The sequence below is a fragment of the Bombyx mandarina genome, chromosome 24 (assembly GCF_030267445.1).
Source record: "Bombyx mandarina strain Sakado chromosome 24, ASM3026744v2".
NCBI classification, from domain to species: Eukaryota; Metazoa; Arthropoda; class Insecta; order Lepidoptera; family Bombycidae; genus Bombyx; species Bombyx mandarina.
Window position 1 is genome coordinate 5,984,222 of NC_143230.1, and position 17,340 is coordinate 6,001,561.

The window sequence follows — 17,340 nt, forward strand, 5'->3', positions numbered from 1 at the left end:
TTCATGAAGGAAGCATCATTTAAGCGATATTTGGACCGTTTATTTTGAAAGTAGTGTAAGTCCATTTTTGAAAAAAAATGAGCTATCACCGTAATTCATGCTTAATTTAGCTAGTCCGTGTTTAATTTCTCAAAAAAATCCCATGTTTTGTACAACTTAAAATCGGTCGGTACATGAAATTGCATAATCATCGGTTATGAAAGTGGTGTAAGTCCAATTGGCAGAGGTAGGTGGCATAGCCAGACCTCATACGATTTGCCTGTATTTTTAAATCAACAAATATAGTAACCTTTAATTTTCTCGAAACAAAAGAAAATAGACTTACACCACTTTCAAAATAAACGGTCCATTTCGCTTAATACCCAACATTTATCTGTCAGCTATTGAAGGTTCGTTTTATTTGGTAATATCATCAACAGTTCGATACTTTTAATCGAACTTCAATTACTTAATTTTACTGGTGGTAGGACCTCTTGTGAGTCCGCACGGGTAGGTACCACCACCCTGCCTATTTCTGCCGTGAAGCAGTAATGCGTTTCGGTTTGAAGGATGGGGCAGCCGTTGTAATACTTGTGTCCTTAGAGCTTATATCTCAAGGTGGGTGACGCATTTACGTTATAGATGTCTATGGGCTCCAATAACCACTTAACACCAGGTGGGTTGTGAGTTCGTCCACCTACCTAAGCAATAAAAAATTTTATTAAGTTTACTCCATTCCAATAGTAAACAATTTTTTTTATATATTTTTTCCAAATTTTAATACTTTAAATAGCTCTCCTATGAAGTTGCATAAATGTCCTTTTCAATTTCACCCCTTGTTATGTTATGCTATGTTTGTTATATATATATATAGTAAAAGGCAATTTAATCACTTAGAAAATTTAAAAATTTAATCTTTAACAACCTTAATTTTCCGTCACACATATTATTCGCACGTGTGTAGACTAATCGATGTTTCCCCGGATCGAGGCTTCCCCGAAAACAGCTTTTCTTGTAATATCCGGAGCCTTTCTGATGTTCTTTGAGAAGGAATTTTTTTAAAGGCACGATCTTTGTGAAAGCTTCAATTTCACCGATTAAATATCTAACAGATTTATTTATTTATTTCTTCTTTTAAACGAGAACTGAAATTGATTTATGGTATCAAATCGTATGATAGCATGTTACGCAGGATTATTTTGTATGATTTTTTTTTTGGCCTATGACGGGTACTTAAGGTGACGTGATTTTAAGTGGTTACTGGAGCCCGTAGACATAAGCAATGTTATCACTGCCTCCACCTCCAAAGTTGCATCCAATAAAATTGATTTTTTTTTTTTTTTTCCTACCTAAGCTGATAGCCTTGAGAGGCTATTTCAGCGGAACCTTAGCTAGTAGGTGAGCTCACGGGGCTCAAACCTGACGACGTTGCTAACACGAACCCTAGCAAGAGCCGTGCTTCGTAGAATATACCGCCGGATCGGAAACGCGACCCACTGAGAAGATCCGGCGAGAAACTCAGTGGGCTGTGTCTGAGAGTTAATTTATTCGTCGAGCCCTTCGTCGCAAGCGACGGGTTCGACGAGAACGGTGATGGGTGCTTGAAGTACCTAAAAGCACCGTTAGTGGATCGCGAGGATCCGAAATGCCGTGGGTAAAATTGAAACGTTTGATTACTTTATAAAAAGGTACACGGTGATTTCTATTCGTGCCTTGCGATTGTACATCCCATCAATAACCATAAATCATTTATAGAAATAAATTTAATAGCTTTTGAATTTCACACAACCACCTAACCCTGATAAACCGGTTCAATAAATCAAATACCCAGCTTAACACATCCAATATTGAGTATATCCGGATAACCGTGTGGAGATTGAACCGGTTATGGCTAGTAACCGGTGAGTCGTTGCCGCCCCGGCGCCGGATTACTTATAGTGCAAACACGAACCGGCTATCCGGATGAAAATCATATGCTCAGCCGGGTTCTCGTTGCCGTGCTCTGGCTGGCGTTATAACAGGAAGCGCTTTTAAAGAATTCCGCAGAAAAAGATTATACGAATATTTAACACGTCTTTTGAATATGTATTTTCCAATTTAATACGTACTTAACAAATGTTCACGATTGACTTCCACGGTTTTTAAGCTATTGCATAGCTTCTATCGCGGGCCTTGAGCGCGGCGCCTGAATCAAGAAATTCTGTAACGAAAATAACCTGACACCCCCACTACGCCTACTATGTAGCTCGCGTTCAACACATTCACACGTTGCGCTGGTGTAGTGTTTGTGAATAAGCGCGCGGCGTGACGTCGCATTGCATGAGCATCATGAAAGTCTGCCCATCTCTCTCTCGCGCGGCCTAGCCTATGAGTGTGAAGGGGACAGTTAATGTTTTGCTTTTGCTAATGTTTATAAATATAGCGTGGTCTTATTTTTATTATTGTTTTAATTTTAAATTATTATTGTCCAATTGTAATTGCAATAGCCAAATCGGTCCAGCCGTTCTCGAGTTTTAGCGAGACTAACGAACAGCAATTCATTTTTATATATATAGACTACCATTAATCCGTAATCCTTACCTCGTTCATGTAATTCCAAGCTTGGCACGCTCTGACAGGGCTTAGCGGCTTGTAGTGGTTTCCAAAGGTGTACATGTAGAATAGCCACGGCGCCGGGAACAGCATGGTGAACATATCGCAAAGAGCCATCGCCATCAGCACGGCATTTGTGGGCGTCCTCATGTGCCTCCGCGATAGCACCACCACGATCAGGGTGTTGGCAACCGTCGTTGTAGCTAGCAGAAACGGCGCGATGTACCTAAAATAATATTATATAGATATAGGGCTGTTATTGTGGCGGTAGTCGTCATACAACACAAAAAAGAATTGTGTGGTTTTATGAAACCCCGGTAAAAGTGATTTTTTTTATCACATTATAGACATTTAATTAAAACTTTTTTGAATAATATTCCATTAAGGGTATAAAAATCGCTTTATCAATCTTAATTTTATACTTGGAAAATTGGAATGATAACGGGAAATGATAAAAGCAGACTAAGTCTCCAACTAATATTTTTATTGAACTCTGTGTCTTAGAGTACGACAAACATAATACTTAACAATTATTTAGATTTTAAACACATTAAAAAAACAAACAAAATAGCGTGGAGCACTGGCACAAATAAGTAATAGTTTATACACTAAACGGTCAGCTGCTGCGAACTATAGGCGCCGCCATATTGGCATTGGCTGCTCTGACGAGCGCCTTTCACTTTACCCCTACTCCGCGGCCGACCGTCACGCGACATGCAACACACAGACGAAAAAGTTTGAGACGATGTAATAAAAGTTTCATTTTAATAAATTTGACAGATGCCTGAATCTCGCTTACGACATTTTCAAGACAAGCGTGCATATATACAAGTTCCGAACAACAACATTCGGACCGTCGGTCTACCGAGCAATATCACCTGCTCGGAGTCCACTAAGTTTCTCGCCGGATCTTCTGAGTGGATCGCGTTTCCGATCCGGTAGTAGATCCTGCTAAGCACTGCTCTTGCTAGGGCCAGTGTTAGCAACGTCACCAGGTTTGAGCCCCGTGAGCTCACCTACTAGTTAAGGTTACGCTGATATAGCCTCTCAAGGCTCTCAGCTTATGTAGGAAAAAAAAACACAAATTAAAAGAATGAATGTTTTCACACAAACAATCAGTCAAGCAAATGAGGCTATCAAAGCTAATTTGTAAATATTAAACTGCAAAGGACACGCCGAGAACCGACCGCAGTGGAAGATGATTGTATTTACAAAGAGCCACGGAGTCCTTTCAAGGACACGACCTTCAGCAATAAAGTATGCGACTAAGAAGAAGAAAACGACATTTACTATTCTTTCAACGCGCATTTCAAACGTGAACCGAATCCAGAATTGCCCTGAAATATTGGCTCATAAATCGAGGAGACATGACCGCACAGGTCTACACTTTTTCCCATAGGAACTTGAATCTCGCGGGTAAGATTTTTCGTGCGATATTAAAGCGTATTTACGGTATACATCCGGATATGTATCCGGGTCTTTCTTAACATAATCCGGTGATTCTCAATCAATGAACCGCAGTACTCTTGTGTGCCGCCAAATTCGAAGCGAGGCAAAATTATAATTAAACTTATCATTTTCATTGGTGCCTTCGAAATTTTGGAACCTTTGAAAATATCGCGATAAAAAAGGTTGGGAATCACTGCCCGAATCCAATTACACCAGACTAAGAGTTCATTAGGACACAATCCATTGTTTTCTAGAGCAAAAAGCCTTGTTGGCAAGATACTGTATTGTTATCACATAATTTATGTTTTTTTTTGTTTTCAGCTGACATAAGGCTACTCGTTAATGAGACCTTTTGTCTGGCACTTGATTGGTAATCTAGAGGACCAAGTTAAGTTGTGTGTCTTTGTGTGTTTAGTAATTTCTGGAGATCACTGAATATGTTTTTTTTTATTGCATGTTAAGTGGTTACTGTGGCGGGTAGCCATCATACAACGCAAGATAATTGACAGATGCCTGAATCTCGCTTACGACATTTTCAAGATAAAGCGCATATATACAAGTTCCGAACAACAACATTCGGACCGTCGGTCTACCGAGCAAATATCACCCGCTCGGTGGAAGATCTTCCCTTTGTCGTATATATCCCCAAAGTTACAGGGGCCCATAGACATCTATAAAGTAAACGTCGCCATCCACCTTGAGATGTGAGTTCTAAAGTATCATTATAGTTACCACAGCTGCCCCATCCTTCGAACCGAAATACATTACAGCTTCACGGCAGAAATAAGCAGGGCGGTGGTACCTACTCGCGCGGACTCACAAGGGGTCGTAACCACCAGTATAAAATTGATAACGAAAGAGACAAAAGACACTCACCCGTACATAGGCTCAGCATAGCTAATAGCGAACTCACAGGTGACGTTTAAGTATACGTGTGAGTTGTTTGATGCGCAGAAATCGTCCGAAGTGAAGTTCGTGTAATCGAAGTAGGTGATGTTCTCGTTAATTGAGTAGTTGAATGGCTTCTGGAATTCGAAGTCGTTCGTTGAATTGTCTATGGTGACCGCCATCTTTGATTCCGTTTAGGCTCCCGTGCTCCCGATCATTTCTTCATCGATGCAGAGGGTAGGTTCGTCTGTGGACAAAATTGATGTTGGTCAGAATTATAGGTCACAAGGTTTCGGCTATTTTTAGTCGTGCGCAAATGTGCCCATCGAGCCATTATTATGCGGTTGGGCTGGGTGACAAAATTACGCCATCTGTGTGCTTAGTGCGAGTTTTTTAACTTCTCGTTCGCGTAAAAGTTAACTCAAATTTGTAATGAGTTAGAACAGCGCCCCTACCGGCAAACGTCCCTCGCGACACAGGAGAACAGAAGAAGATGGCGACGCATCATCCCGAGAAGGATAATGGGAGAAGATGGTCACGACCCTCAGACATGAGGAATGCGACTCAGGGAGGAGGAGATTAGATAATTCTAGTAGAACAATTATATCCAATTTGATATATTTTGAAAGGAATTGTGTGGAAAATGTTTGTCTTCTGATGGGCAGGAGATGACTGACAGGAGAGGTGAAAAGACTGTCACAGTAAGTACCTAAGCACGGAAAGTCAGCCTAACGAGGAGCAGTGCCAGAATTTGGTCCAGTTTTTAGTTGCAGCAAGAATTTTATTCATTAATTGTTGTTAAACATAGATAAAAAAACAAGAATTCGTTTAACGTATTTAAAATTCAAATTTTTCATCTAGTGCCAGTTTTTCAGTGGAAAATATTTTCACATCGCGTCATCAGATTTAATATTTTTAACTTTATATCGAGGCGGTAAGCTCTGAATTGCGACAGAACCGAAAATGGACTACCAAATGGTTCTTTGTTATGTTTTTTTTTCAAACGAGGAACAGTTTTCGCGGTTCAGGTATTAATTGTCAAACACTTTGACAATCGCAATCGTTATGAAGGTTCAGTCTTAATGCAACTGCAATTGATATTGGCTTAGTACGACGTTGTTGTCATCATAGATACTCAGACGCACCATATTGTGGTCCTCAAGGAGTTGTGGTTACAACGGAAATCACTCTTTGGTGATCCATACCCCCCCCCCCGCAGGAACTTTTTAGATACTACAACCACTGCCGTGATGAAAATATCTAAGAATTTAGTTTTTTCCCACCACGCGACATAGCAGTTTTAATTTTCTACCGTCGTTATTGCCTCTATATATCGCCTTTTTGCATTAAAAGTGTACAATTTCCAAAAATATTCGGAATTGAGTTAACATGCCTACGCATTTGGTGTAACCAGAATTTTTCTCATAAATATGTCAAAAGAGCGTAGTTTTAGGTTTTTTTTAGTTTATCTATATTTTGACTACTATTAACAAAATTAATAAAGAGTTTTATATTATTTTAAAAGACAGATAATGTAACTGGGTAAAAAATAAAAAATAAAATGTTGCAAATATTATTTATATTAAAAATATCATATGTTAAACATTTAAAACACTCTCCTGTAAAATTAGTAAGTTTTGAGATTATACAGTTTTAATGCGAGAAGACGATATAATACTTTAAAAGTATTATCAAATCTTAATACTGCTTGTATGTATTTTCGACAAATTAGTATTACTAGAGGTCCCGCAGTAGTCGAAATTCGACTATAATTAATTGGAATTGTACGTTTGTACACTATTATGATTGCATTTTATACTTCTATAATCACAATTTAGCCAAGACTACACTATAAAAAATAATATCAAAGACAAACAATATTTAATGTATTCTCAATTTGACAACAGACGTCAGGAACAAATAGTATGCATGCGTGTGTGCGTCAAATACATGGTATGTAGTGTGTGTAATGTTTTGTTTATTGATTTAATGCATCTTTTATGCATTATTTAAAAATAATATTTGTATTGTGCACTTCTTCTCTATAAGTGTGGAAAATTTCATACTCCTCCGTCCGCGCAATTTTCGTAAAAAGGGATACAAAGTTTTTGCTTCACGTATTAATATATAGATAGGCGATATTTCGTGCAGTCAGCCGGCAAGGTTCGTTTTGAATGTAATAGTGATAGCATTAGACTTTTGTATTAAGTACTCGGATTGTCAGAAATCCGGACGAAAAGTTTTCTGAACAGTTCTCGCAATGACAATACCTTGAAATGTCAGTGGATTCCAGAACTTTCCTATATCGTGAGTGTTTTTCGTGAATTCAAAAAGGTTCTGTTATAACCATTTGTTGTTAATCTATACTAATATATAAATCTACAGTGGTTTTTACGGATGTTCCGTTATAACTACTGAACCATGCTTACTTCTTCTTTAATGGTGGTAGGACCTCTTGTGAGTACGCACGGGTAGGTACCCGCCGCCCCGCCTATTTCTGCCGTGAAGCAGTAATGCGTTTCGGTTTGAAGGGTGGGGCAGCTGTTGTGACTATACTGAGACCTTAGAACTATATCTCAAGGTGTGTGGCGCATTTACGTTGTAGATGTCTATGGGCTCCAGTAACCACTTAACACATCAAGTGGGCTGTGACCTCGTCCACACAGCTAATAAAAAAAAAAAAAGGGTAATATTTATATGAGTTTTTGACTTCCTACACCAGTTACGGGGCGTTAATTATGAGTATCTTTGTGGGAGTGGGAAATAATAATGTTCATTTTAAAGGCCCAGCGAAACGAACAGGTACAGCTATAATATTATAGTCATGTGAAAGAAACTGTTTCTTGTCTGGTTTTCGAGGACGGACCTAATAAGAGGTAGTGACCAACATTTAAGAGCTCTGGCGCTATTAATTTTCCACAAAAGACTGGGAAGGAAAAGCGGGTTAGGTTTCCTCTCACTTCATTCGAGAGCCACTTGTCAACTATAATCTGATTTTCTTTCATTTCTAAAATCTATTTGATAGATACCTTATAGTGTCTTCGAGGTAGATCAAATCATAGTTTGGTTACCGAATAGTACCATTTGGGTGAATAATTCAGAGCTGAAATAATCAGGTTGGTTGGCACTTACAGATACGGGTTCAAAATGTATAAATTTGGCGGTTTTCCATTTTAATTACATGGTACATGGACCTAAATGCCGCCAATCGCCTTGAGACATGAGTTCCAAGTCTACGTTTTAGAGTATAATGATTTCCCCATCCTTCGAACCGAAACGCATTACTGCTTCACGGCAGGAATAGGCAGTGTGCACATACCCTTGCGGCTTTACAATCCGCCCTGCCACCAGTAATTACGCAAATCGTTTTTTTTTTCTGGTTTGATTTACACATTACACGTGGAGCTGATTGTTAAGTACTTCCTCATCAGAGGTTTGTACCTGCCTCCAAGATTGAACATTGGCACAGTTGGATCGCCCGATACGAATGTACCGGACGTCTTATCCTTTAGTTTGGCCATGATGCCTTAAAGTGTCAATGTAACTTACTTTACTTCTTTATTTTATTTTTTTGCTTAGATGAGTGGACGATCTCGCAGCCCACCTGGTGTTAAGTGGTTACTGGAGGCCATAGACATCTACAACGTAAATGCGCCACCCACCTTAAGATATAAGTTCTAAGGTCTTAGTATATGTAGTTACAACGGCTGCCCCGCCCTTCAAACCAAAACGCTTTACTGCACGGCAGAAATAGGCAGGGTGGTGGTACCTACCCGCGCAGACTCACAATAGGTCCTACCACCAGTAATAACGCAAATTATAATTTTGCGGGTTTGACTTTTATTACACGATGTTATTTTTTCACCGTGGAAGCCAATCGTGAACATTTGTTGAGTACGTATTTCATTAGAAAAATTGGTACCCGCCTGAGATTCGAATACCGGTGCATCGCTCAACACGAATGCACCGGACGTCTTATCTGTTAGGCCACGACGACTTCAAAGGTATATGGGCGATATTAAATCATAAGTCCTTTTCACTTTTATAGCCACTTTACATCGGTATAAAACACCCGTCCTAACATTCTTAGCATTGGTTGGTGTTCGTCAAAAAAGCCCTTCGTGAGTGTGTGTAAAGAATTCTAAGATCGTTCATTTTGAATAAACAATTTATTGTCAAGGCTATCTATCTATACATACGCGCCATATTGTAAATATTTACGATTCCGTACTAAAGCTTTGTTTGACGAGTTTTTTTATGTATCACCTACTAGTATTTCTTATTACATTTTGTTTGTTATTTGTACCTGATATATTTTATACTAGCGGCCCGCTCCGGCTCCACTCGGGTCTTTAACAAAAATTACAAAGGTATTTGACGTTGTTTTATTTTTTAAATAAAATAACACTCATTGCGGCATAACTATAATAGTTAGATATATGCTGTCGCGAATTTTTTTGTAAATAATAATATGTTCTACAAAGTCGTAGTACATTACATATATTTTATTCTATCATCATTAGTTTTCGCAGGGCACGCGATCTAAATAATATTTTAGGTAATTTTTTTACGCCTTCGTTTACATTATTGGAGTTTTAGTAAGGATCCCTAATTTTTTCAAAAAAGATTATACCCTATGTCACTCGGGAATAGAGTAGCTTCCAAACAGTGAAAGAGCTTATTCAATACACCCAAACAAACAAATCTTTCCTTTTTATAATATTAGCATAGATTTAGAGTAGTTTTAACTTTTTAAATTACCTTAAATTTTTTAGAGTCTGCGGCTTTACAATGCAATTGCATACTTCATACTTCACGTATCAAGGTGGCGGTATTCATTGTGATGTCCGTTGGCTCAAATAACCAATTAACACAAGATGTATCGTGAGCGTCTAGTGATACAATAAAAGAAGTTTAATAAAATACTCAAACAATATCTTAAAGAATTTAAACGAAGATAGTCAAAAGAAAATTACACAATTATTAAATACAACCAAGCTTATTAAAAAATTAAAATAAAGTTCAATGGAAAATCTATTTCAATGTAAAAGTTCAAAAAGAAAAAAAATAACATGTATGTAAGTGGAATGTTTTCATAAAAAAAATATACATTACCTATAAAAGTCTTAAGAAAAAAAGAAATTATCGTGTAATAAACAACTGAAAACCGAAAAAGGTCCCTTGGTGTACTTGTACCTTTGTAATACATTATACTTGTCTTAAACCGTCCACGCACTGGAGTCATTTGTGTTTGAAAAAAAAACGCGCTTTCGCTTTTAAAAAAACGCAAAATAATTGCGTCTAAACTGGAATGTCATTACAAACTCAAATCAGTCTTAATATAGATGTGTCCATCATCATCATCATCATCTGCCCATAGTCGTCCACTGCTGGACATAGGCCCCTGCCAATCCACATCACTGAGCCTGGTCTTTGGCTCTCCTCATCCACTTCGTGCCGGCTACTGTTCGGAGGTCATCGCACTACCTAGTTAGGGGGCGTCTCACGTTACGTCTTCCGCTCCGCGGTCTCCACTCGAGGACCCATCTTCTCCAGTGATCGTCAGTTCTACGGCATATTTGGCTAGCCCACTGCCACTTAAGCTTGTTGACTCTTTGAGCTATGTCGATGACTTTAGTTCTCTGTCGAAAAACCTCATTCCGGATTTTATCCTTCAGAGAATCTTTGAGCATCTATCCAACTATACTATTATTAGTAAACAAGCCCTATTAAGATTGGAAAACTTGTAGATTAAATTTAGTTAATTTAGGCACCGACACTGTTCCGCTACTCTGCCCGGCCGGAGACCGGACAAGGGGAGTCGTTTGGTGGGCTAGGCCCTAATCAGCCTTGGGCCCGCGGTCCGTTCCCAACATCTGCGGACCGTCAAGACCCAGATACCGCACGGGTCCCTAATTGCGGAAACTTCATGTATGAAATTCGATAATTATATATACACATATTATTATTTTTAAGTAATATCACCTTCACACTACACCTACCAAGCTTCATCTCTGCACTCCCCTAAGGTAGACTGTTAGAGAATGCCTATGGCATTAAGTCCGCCTTTATACTTTCTAGTATAAGAAGTTATAAATAAATAAATTAAAAAAAAAAATGACCCGAAAAAAAGACACCAAAATTGTTACGCGATTTAAGTCCGCATGGTTAATTCAGTGCCAGTTAATACACTCTATTAACGATGACATTGCGCTGGCCTGATACTGAGAGAACGTCCATTTTCCGATGAATCTCTAAGTCGCTTTTTACCCACGGGAAGACATAGCATAGATCCATCAGGTCATCATCCAGGCCACCATCAGGAGGGCTGTATGCTGCTCCTCTGCCTACAAAGACACGGGTAATTATTTCTGCTAGGAAGCAATTTTGCGTGGGTGGTGGTAGCATTTACTTTATCGATCTCAATGAGCACCGGCAACCACTTAACATCAGGAGGGCCGTGAGTTTGCTCACCCGTTTAAGCAATAAAATAAAATGTACAAATAATACATTCATACATTATGGCGAGTAATAGTGGCGAAGCTTGGAGGAATGACTATGTTTAACATAGTTTCATTACAATATGGGCGTTTGTAGGCTGAAAGATGGAAAACAAATTTATATATAGTAATTTGAGAGTTTTATTACTTAAATACAAATCTTACAATAAATCGTGATTGAATTGTATCAAATATCTTAATTAAAAATTATTCAAGATCACACTCCGCTGAACATTGTTCGGGGTTCGGTTTGCGTAATATCAGCCGTGGTCTTTTCAGTTCGCACGAGAGCTACACAATTGGAATTTAATGGATTAAATTTAAAGCGTTAATTAAGTATTGGGTATAAGCATTGCTACTCTTGAAGTCAGAACTAATCTTCACTCGAACTTGGACTTTAGAACCGGCCCATTGCAAAGTACTATTCCACCAGCGAATATAGATGGAAACTAGGGGGTTTAGTTGATGGGAGTTGAATACGAAATTGGTAAAAATACTGCAATTGCGGCCGAACAATTGGGCAATGGTGGGTGGTAACTCGAAGAGGTTGGAGTTATTGCTAGTGCATTGATTTATGGAAGGGTATTTATGGCAGGAAGGATAATATTATGAACAGGAACATTGCGTATTTCTCCTCCCATTAATATATAATAAAATAATATATACCTAGTCAGGTCATAAATTCTGTCACATGTTTAATGTAAAATAATTGAAACAAGTTTATTCATTATGTAACCATTCATATACCAAAATGAACTTAACAAAACATAGATTCTTATGACACTAAAGTTTATTCAAAATGCCCTCCGTGATTTTGAATACAGGCCTTCAATCTGGGCGGCCAGTCGTCTATCGCAGCACGAACAAGGTCCATGTCAATATCGGCGGCTGCCTTAATCAAGGATGTCTCGAGTGACTCCAAATTGGGATGAGGCTTTGAGCACGCCTTTTCCTCCAAGTGTTGCCATATCTGGTAATCTAACGGATTCAAATCTGGACTGGAGGAGGGCCAGTCTTCGTGCCGGATGAAGTCGATTTCACGCGCCGCCAGCCAGTCTTGTGTGCTCTTCGCTCTATGAGCTGGCGCCGAATCTTGTTGGAATACCCAGTGCCTGTTATTGAACATGGTATGAGAAACAAGTTCCACAAGGTTCATCAGGACTGTATTTTGATAAACGAATCTTTTGGTTATATTCAAATTTTTCAGTATGTTAAAAATTTGAATTGGCGCGTTACCGCAACGATGCAACGCAATAACTGCAACACGGTCTTCTTTAAGCGTCCACTCCATATTTAAAAATGAGTAAAATTCTAAAAGTATACATTTTTATTTTCATGAACAATTCGAAATTTGAATTCAATAAACTTTTTTGTGGCCAGCATTCTAAAAGAAAAGTTTTTACTGTGTGACAACTTATGACCTGACTAGTTATAACAATAAAATAACGAATGCAGTTTTTTTTTTGTATGGAAGTATTACTGGTGGCCCAAAGGCCTTTCTAGTTGTACCAAGACAGGGAATATAGCATTGGTGTAAAATTTTAAGTAGGGTTGTTTCTCTAAGTAGGCACGTACAGATTTGTGTCGAGTGTGCTGATAGTTCTTTTACACTGAAATTAAATTTTAGCAGATTTTAATAACTGAGGATTCTACATCGGTATCTTAAGGAACTGAAAATTTTCTTTCTGCTAATTACACAACCGTCTCGCGACGTTTCATATTTTAATTATTTTCAATGTACATTATTGCTCATGACAGATTAGCTCAAAATAAGAACGCAGTGTTTAAATGAGATATTTCAAGCGCTCGTGCGTACTCTCACTTGGATTATTGTATTTCTGAAAGAAGGCGTTAAATAAAACGATATTTTCTTTTATATAAGTTTTCTCGAGAGCTCAGTGAATTTTCTAGAAACTTGCTACTTACAATTTTACTGATTTCTTTTGGAAGTAATTGATTCATTTAATTTATTACGAGATTATTATGTTGGATAATAAAGCTCAGATTTTTATGAGATATCATTTGAAATGTGTTGAATGTGGATCTCTGAATCCCCTCCAATGAATCATTGAACGAATTCAACACCGCTTCACACAACATCAAATAACACACCATCAAAAAAAAACACACGTGTGGCACTCGGGGACTGCCGCGGTAAAGCTATTGCATAGCATTTTTTATCAACTTAAGCAATTATAATTAGACAATAATAATTTAATATTAAAACAATAATAAAATAGGACCACGCTATATTTATAAACATTAACAAAAGCGAAACATTAACTGTCCCCTTCAAACTCACAAGCTAGAGAGAGATGGGCACACTTGTCACGATGCGCATACAGTGCGACGTCACGCCGCGCGCTTAGTCACAAACACTACACAAGCGCAACGTGTGAATGTGTTGAACGCGAGCTACATGGTAGGCGGAGTGGGGGGTGTTAGGTTTTATTTTCGTTACGGAATTTCTTGATTCGGTCGCCGCGCTCAAAGCCCGCGATAAAAGCTATGCAATAGCTTAAAAAAAACAACAGAGTTATTAGAAATATCAATACGGACGACATACATAAGCATTCGTTGCAATAACTTGACAACCAAAAATGTTAATTGGTAGATATGCTAAAGTGAATACCAATATTTTTCGTAGTACTTATTCGTGTGTCTTTATTGGAGTGAATTTGGGAGTTAAACCATTTTTTATGGAATGAAGGATTACTGGTGGCCCGGAGGCCTTTCCAGTTTCACCAGGACAGCTGGGGGCGTTGAACCACAAGCATACGCCCCAAATGGAACATATACAATGAAGCATACTATGTCTATCAAAGTAAAATGTGTTGCTGAAATAAATACGATTTTGTCTATAGCCTTCGTTCTTCGGTACTAAACGATTCTGTCTTCAACGTCGGTTTGAAGCAGGACATGACATTTTCTAAATTTGGGTGACATCTTTTTGAACATTATTGAGAAGAATCTTTTTTGGTTACAAAAACATTACGAAAATCTTCGAATTATTACGAGAGAACATGGATCTTCATGATGTTCTTATACAAAAGCGTTATCTGTAACAAGTGCCGAAGGTCGAAATTCTTTTTCAAAGGCCGGTACGGATTTTAATTAGTACATTTTACTTTTCAACAATGGAGTCTTAATTTTTAAGGGGAATATTATATTTTTCTCGATCCATCCCCTCATTAGATTGTAGACCCGTTGGTCTTGTGAAATTAATTAACAAATATCTTTCAAGTTTCCTTAATGAGGGTGAGGTTAAGGGCAAGGAGTGAGTTTTAATTAAACCCGCTTAAAGCGATATTTTTTTATTGTGAACTACATTAGGTATGTGATTCGTATGAAAAACCAGTACCTGATTGCGACGGATGGTTGGACAGTTCCATTTTAATTTTATTTGTATTGCATAGATGGGTGGACGACCTCACGGCCCACCTGGTGTTAAGTGGTTACTGGAGCCCATAGACATCTACGACGTAAATGCGTCACCCACCTTGAGATATCAGTCCTAAGGTCTCGAGTATAGTTACAACGGCTGCCCCACCCTTCAAACCGAAACGCATTACTGCTTCACGGCAGAAATAGGCGGGGCGGTGGTACCTACCCGTGCGGACTCACAAGAGGTCCTACCACCAGTAATATGATATGAATTATGAATTCAAACGACCGCCTTTTGTATAAAGTCAAATGGAAGTGGCTGGTAAAAGTGTTTTACATAACGTCTATGCCACAGAAAATCTAATGTAATAATACAAAGGGTACACGTATCGAGGCATTGTTGAAGCGAAATTCGCCAACTGTTCGGAAACTTCAAAAGATTTGCTCTATCATAATTCAAGTGAAACTTCTTAAGCGTCATAATTAAATTTTAAGTGCCGAAAGTTTGAAAGGCTTCGGATTCCAACGGACGATGTAAGACGGATCGGAGTTACAGACTCACTACGGTTAAAGGTTACGTTAATTATAGCCGTTTTTTTTTTGGGTGAGGGCTGAACCCAAGGTCCCATTCGGACATGGGGGCGCGCGTGGTTTGAGAGACTGTTAAGAGGTGACAGGCATCAAGTACTCTTCTGCACTCTCTTCCGAACGCCTCATCTCCATCCGAGAAAGAACCCAGGAGAGTTAGAGGGGTTACCGCATTCCACACTGCAATTAGATGCACGGTTCACACTAAAGATGGCCGGTTAACCTAAGGTCGTCTAGGCAAATCGACAAAACGTAAATATACTGTTTGTATAGAGTGAGTGGGCGTATAAGAGGTCTATGGGTTCTATTAATAGGTAATAAGCCTCCCAAAAATTTGCTCAGTCATTGCGTGTTCAAAGTCGTCGTGGCCTAAAGGATAAGACGTCCGGTGCATTCGTGTTGAGCGATGCACTGGTGTTCGAATCCCAAGCCAGTACCAATCAAACCCGCAAAATTATAATTTGCGTAATTACTGGTGGTAGGACCTCTTGTGAGTCCGCGTGTGTAAGTACCACCACCCTGCCTATTTCTGCTGTAAAGCACTAATGCGTTTCGGCTTGAAGGGCGGGGCAGCCGTTGTAACCATACTTGAGACCTTAGAACTTATATCTCAAGGTGCGTGGCACATTTACGTTGTAGATGTCTATAGGCTCCGGCAACCACTTAACACCAGGTGGGCTGCGAGCTTGCCCACCCATCTAAGCAATAAAAAAAAGAGGTACACAATACAGGATAATACCAACTTAATTATTGGTGGTAGGTGGTCTTGTGATATTGCAAGAGTGGCTCACTATCTCGTCTACTTCTGCCGAAAACAATCCTACATTCTAGTTTGAAGACGACATCCGTTAAGTCGGTATAAGATTTCGGTCTCACGTTTCAAGATGGCGATGTTCACAGCGTGATGTTGATGAGTCTCAATAAATCATGACCATAGTAGTTACAGTAACGGGTAATTGTTTGAAGATCGACTTTTATGTCTAAAACTCAGGATCGTAATCTTAGATATCTTACAGATAAATACTTCACCTTTTACACGGTTAACATTATTCGCAGCTTTTGCTAAATTTTGAGAAGTCATCGTAGCCTAAAGGACAAGACGTCCGGCGCATTCATGTTGAGCGATGCACTGGTGTTCGAATCACAGGCGGGTACCAATTTTTCTAATGAAATACTGCATAAGTACTGGTGGTAGGACTTCTTGTGAGGCCGTACGGGTAGATATCACCGCCCTGCCTATTTCTGCCGTGAAGCAGTAATGCGTTTCGGTTTGAAGGGTGGGGCAGCCGTTGTAACTATACCGAGACCTTAGAACTTATATCTCACCGTGGGTGGCGCATTTACGTCGTAGATGTCTATGGGCTCCTATAACCACTTTACACCAGGTGGGCTGTGAGCTTCTCCATCCATCTAAGAAAAAGAAAATGCAATATTCTTTATAAATGCAGCTAATTAGAGTTCATTTTGGCGCCGAAATATGTCACAAACGTTGGACCTAACTGAGTTATCCCGTTTAGGGATAACTTGAGCGTGTTTCCGCCCACACTGAAGATCTTTTAGCGTAATCACATTAAAACACGCTACGAACGATAACTGACTCGATTACGTCAGGTGAAGCTAAAAATGGCTAACTAATTTTCGAAACGATAGTTTGAGCTACACTAGTTATGTCTAAGTTTGCTATAGAATCTTGATGTTAGGTCTCCTTTGGAGGCGCTTGGGTAGCTGTTAGCAAACCACACCCCTCCTGGCTGAGCCCTTGCTCGCCCACCTGCCCTGGTAAAACTGGAAAGGCCTCGGGGCCACCAGTAATTTATAGAACATAAAAAAAGAATCTTGAAATCCAGCTATTACAAAGAAATTGGAGTTTCATTAATATCTTCAGATTGTAGACTAAAAATCTTAAAATGGCCTAAATTTAATATAATACAAAATTTATAATAATAGCAACAAAAAAATA

General features: G+C 39.0%; 1 protein-coding gene across 1 annotated transcript in view; it reads right to left on the reverse strand.

Annotated features, from left to right (window-relative positions):
• The window catches only part of SPR (Sex peptide receptor), a 301,535-nt gene that overhangs the window by 34,820 nt on the left and 249,375 nt on the right, over positions 1-17,340 (reverse strand). The window contains exons 4-5 of the mRNA XM_089738232.1: positions 4,897-5,155; positions 2,560-2,797 (exon numbers count right to left, since the gene is read on the reverse strand). Of these exons, the coding sequence (XP_089594358.1) occupies positions 2,560-2,797; positions 4,897-5,090 (432 nt within the window). The 5' untranslated portion in view covers positions 5,091-5,155. The remainder of the gene's footprint in view (positions 1-2,559; positions 2,798-4,896; positions 5,156-17,340) is intronic.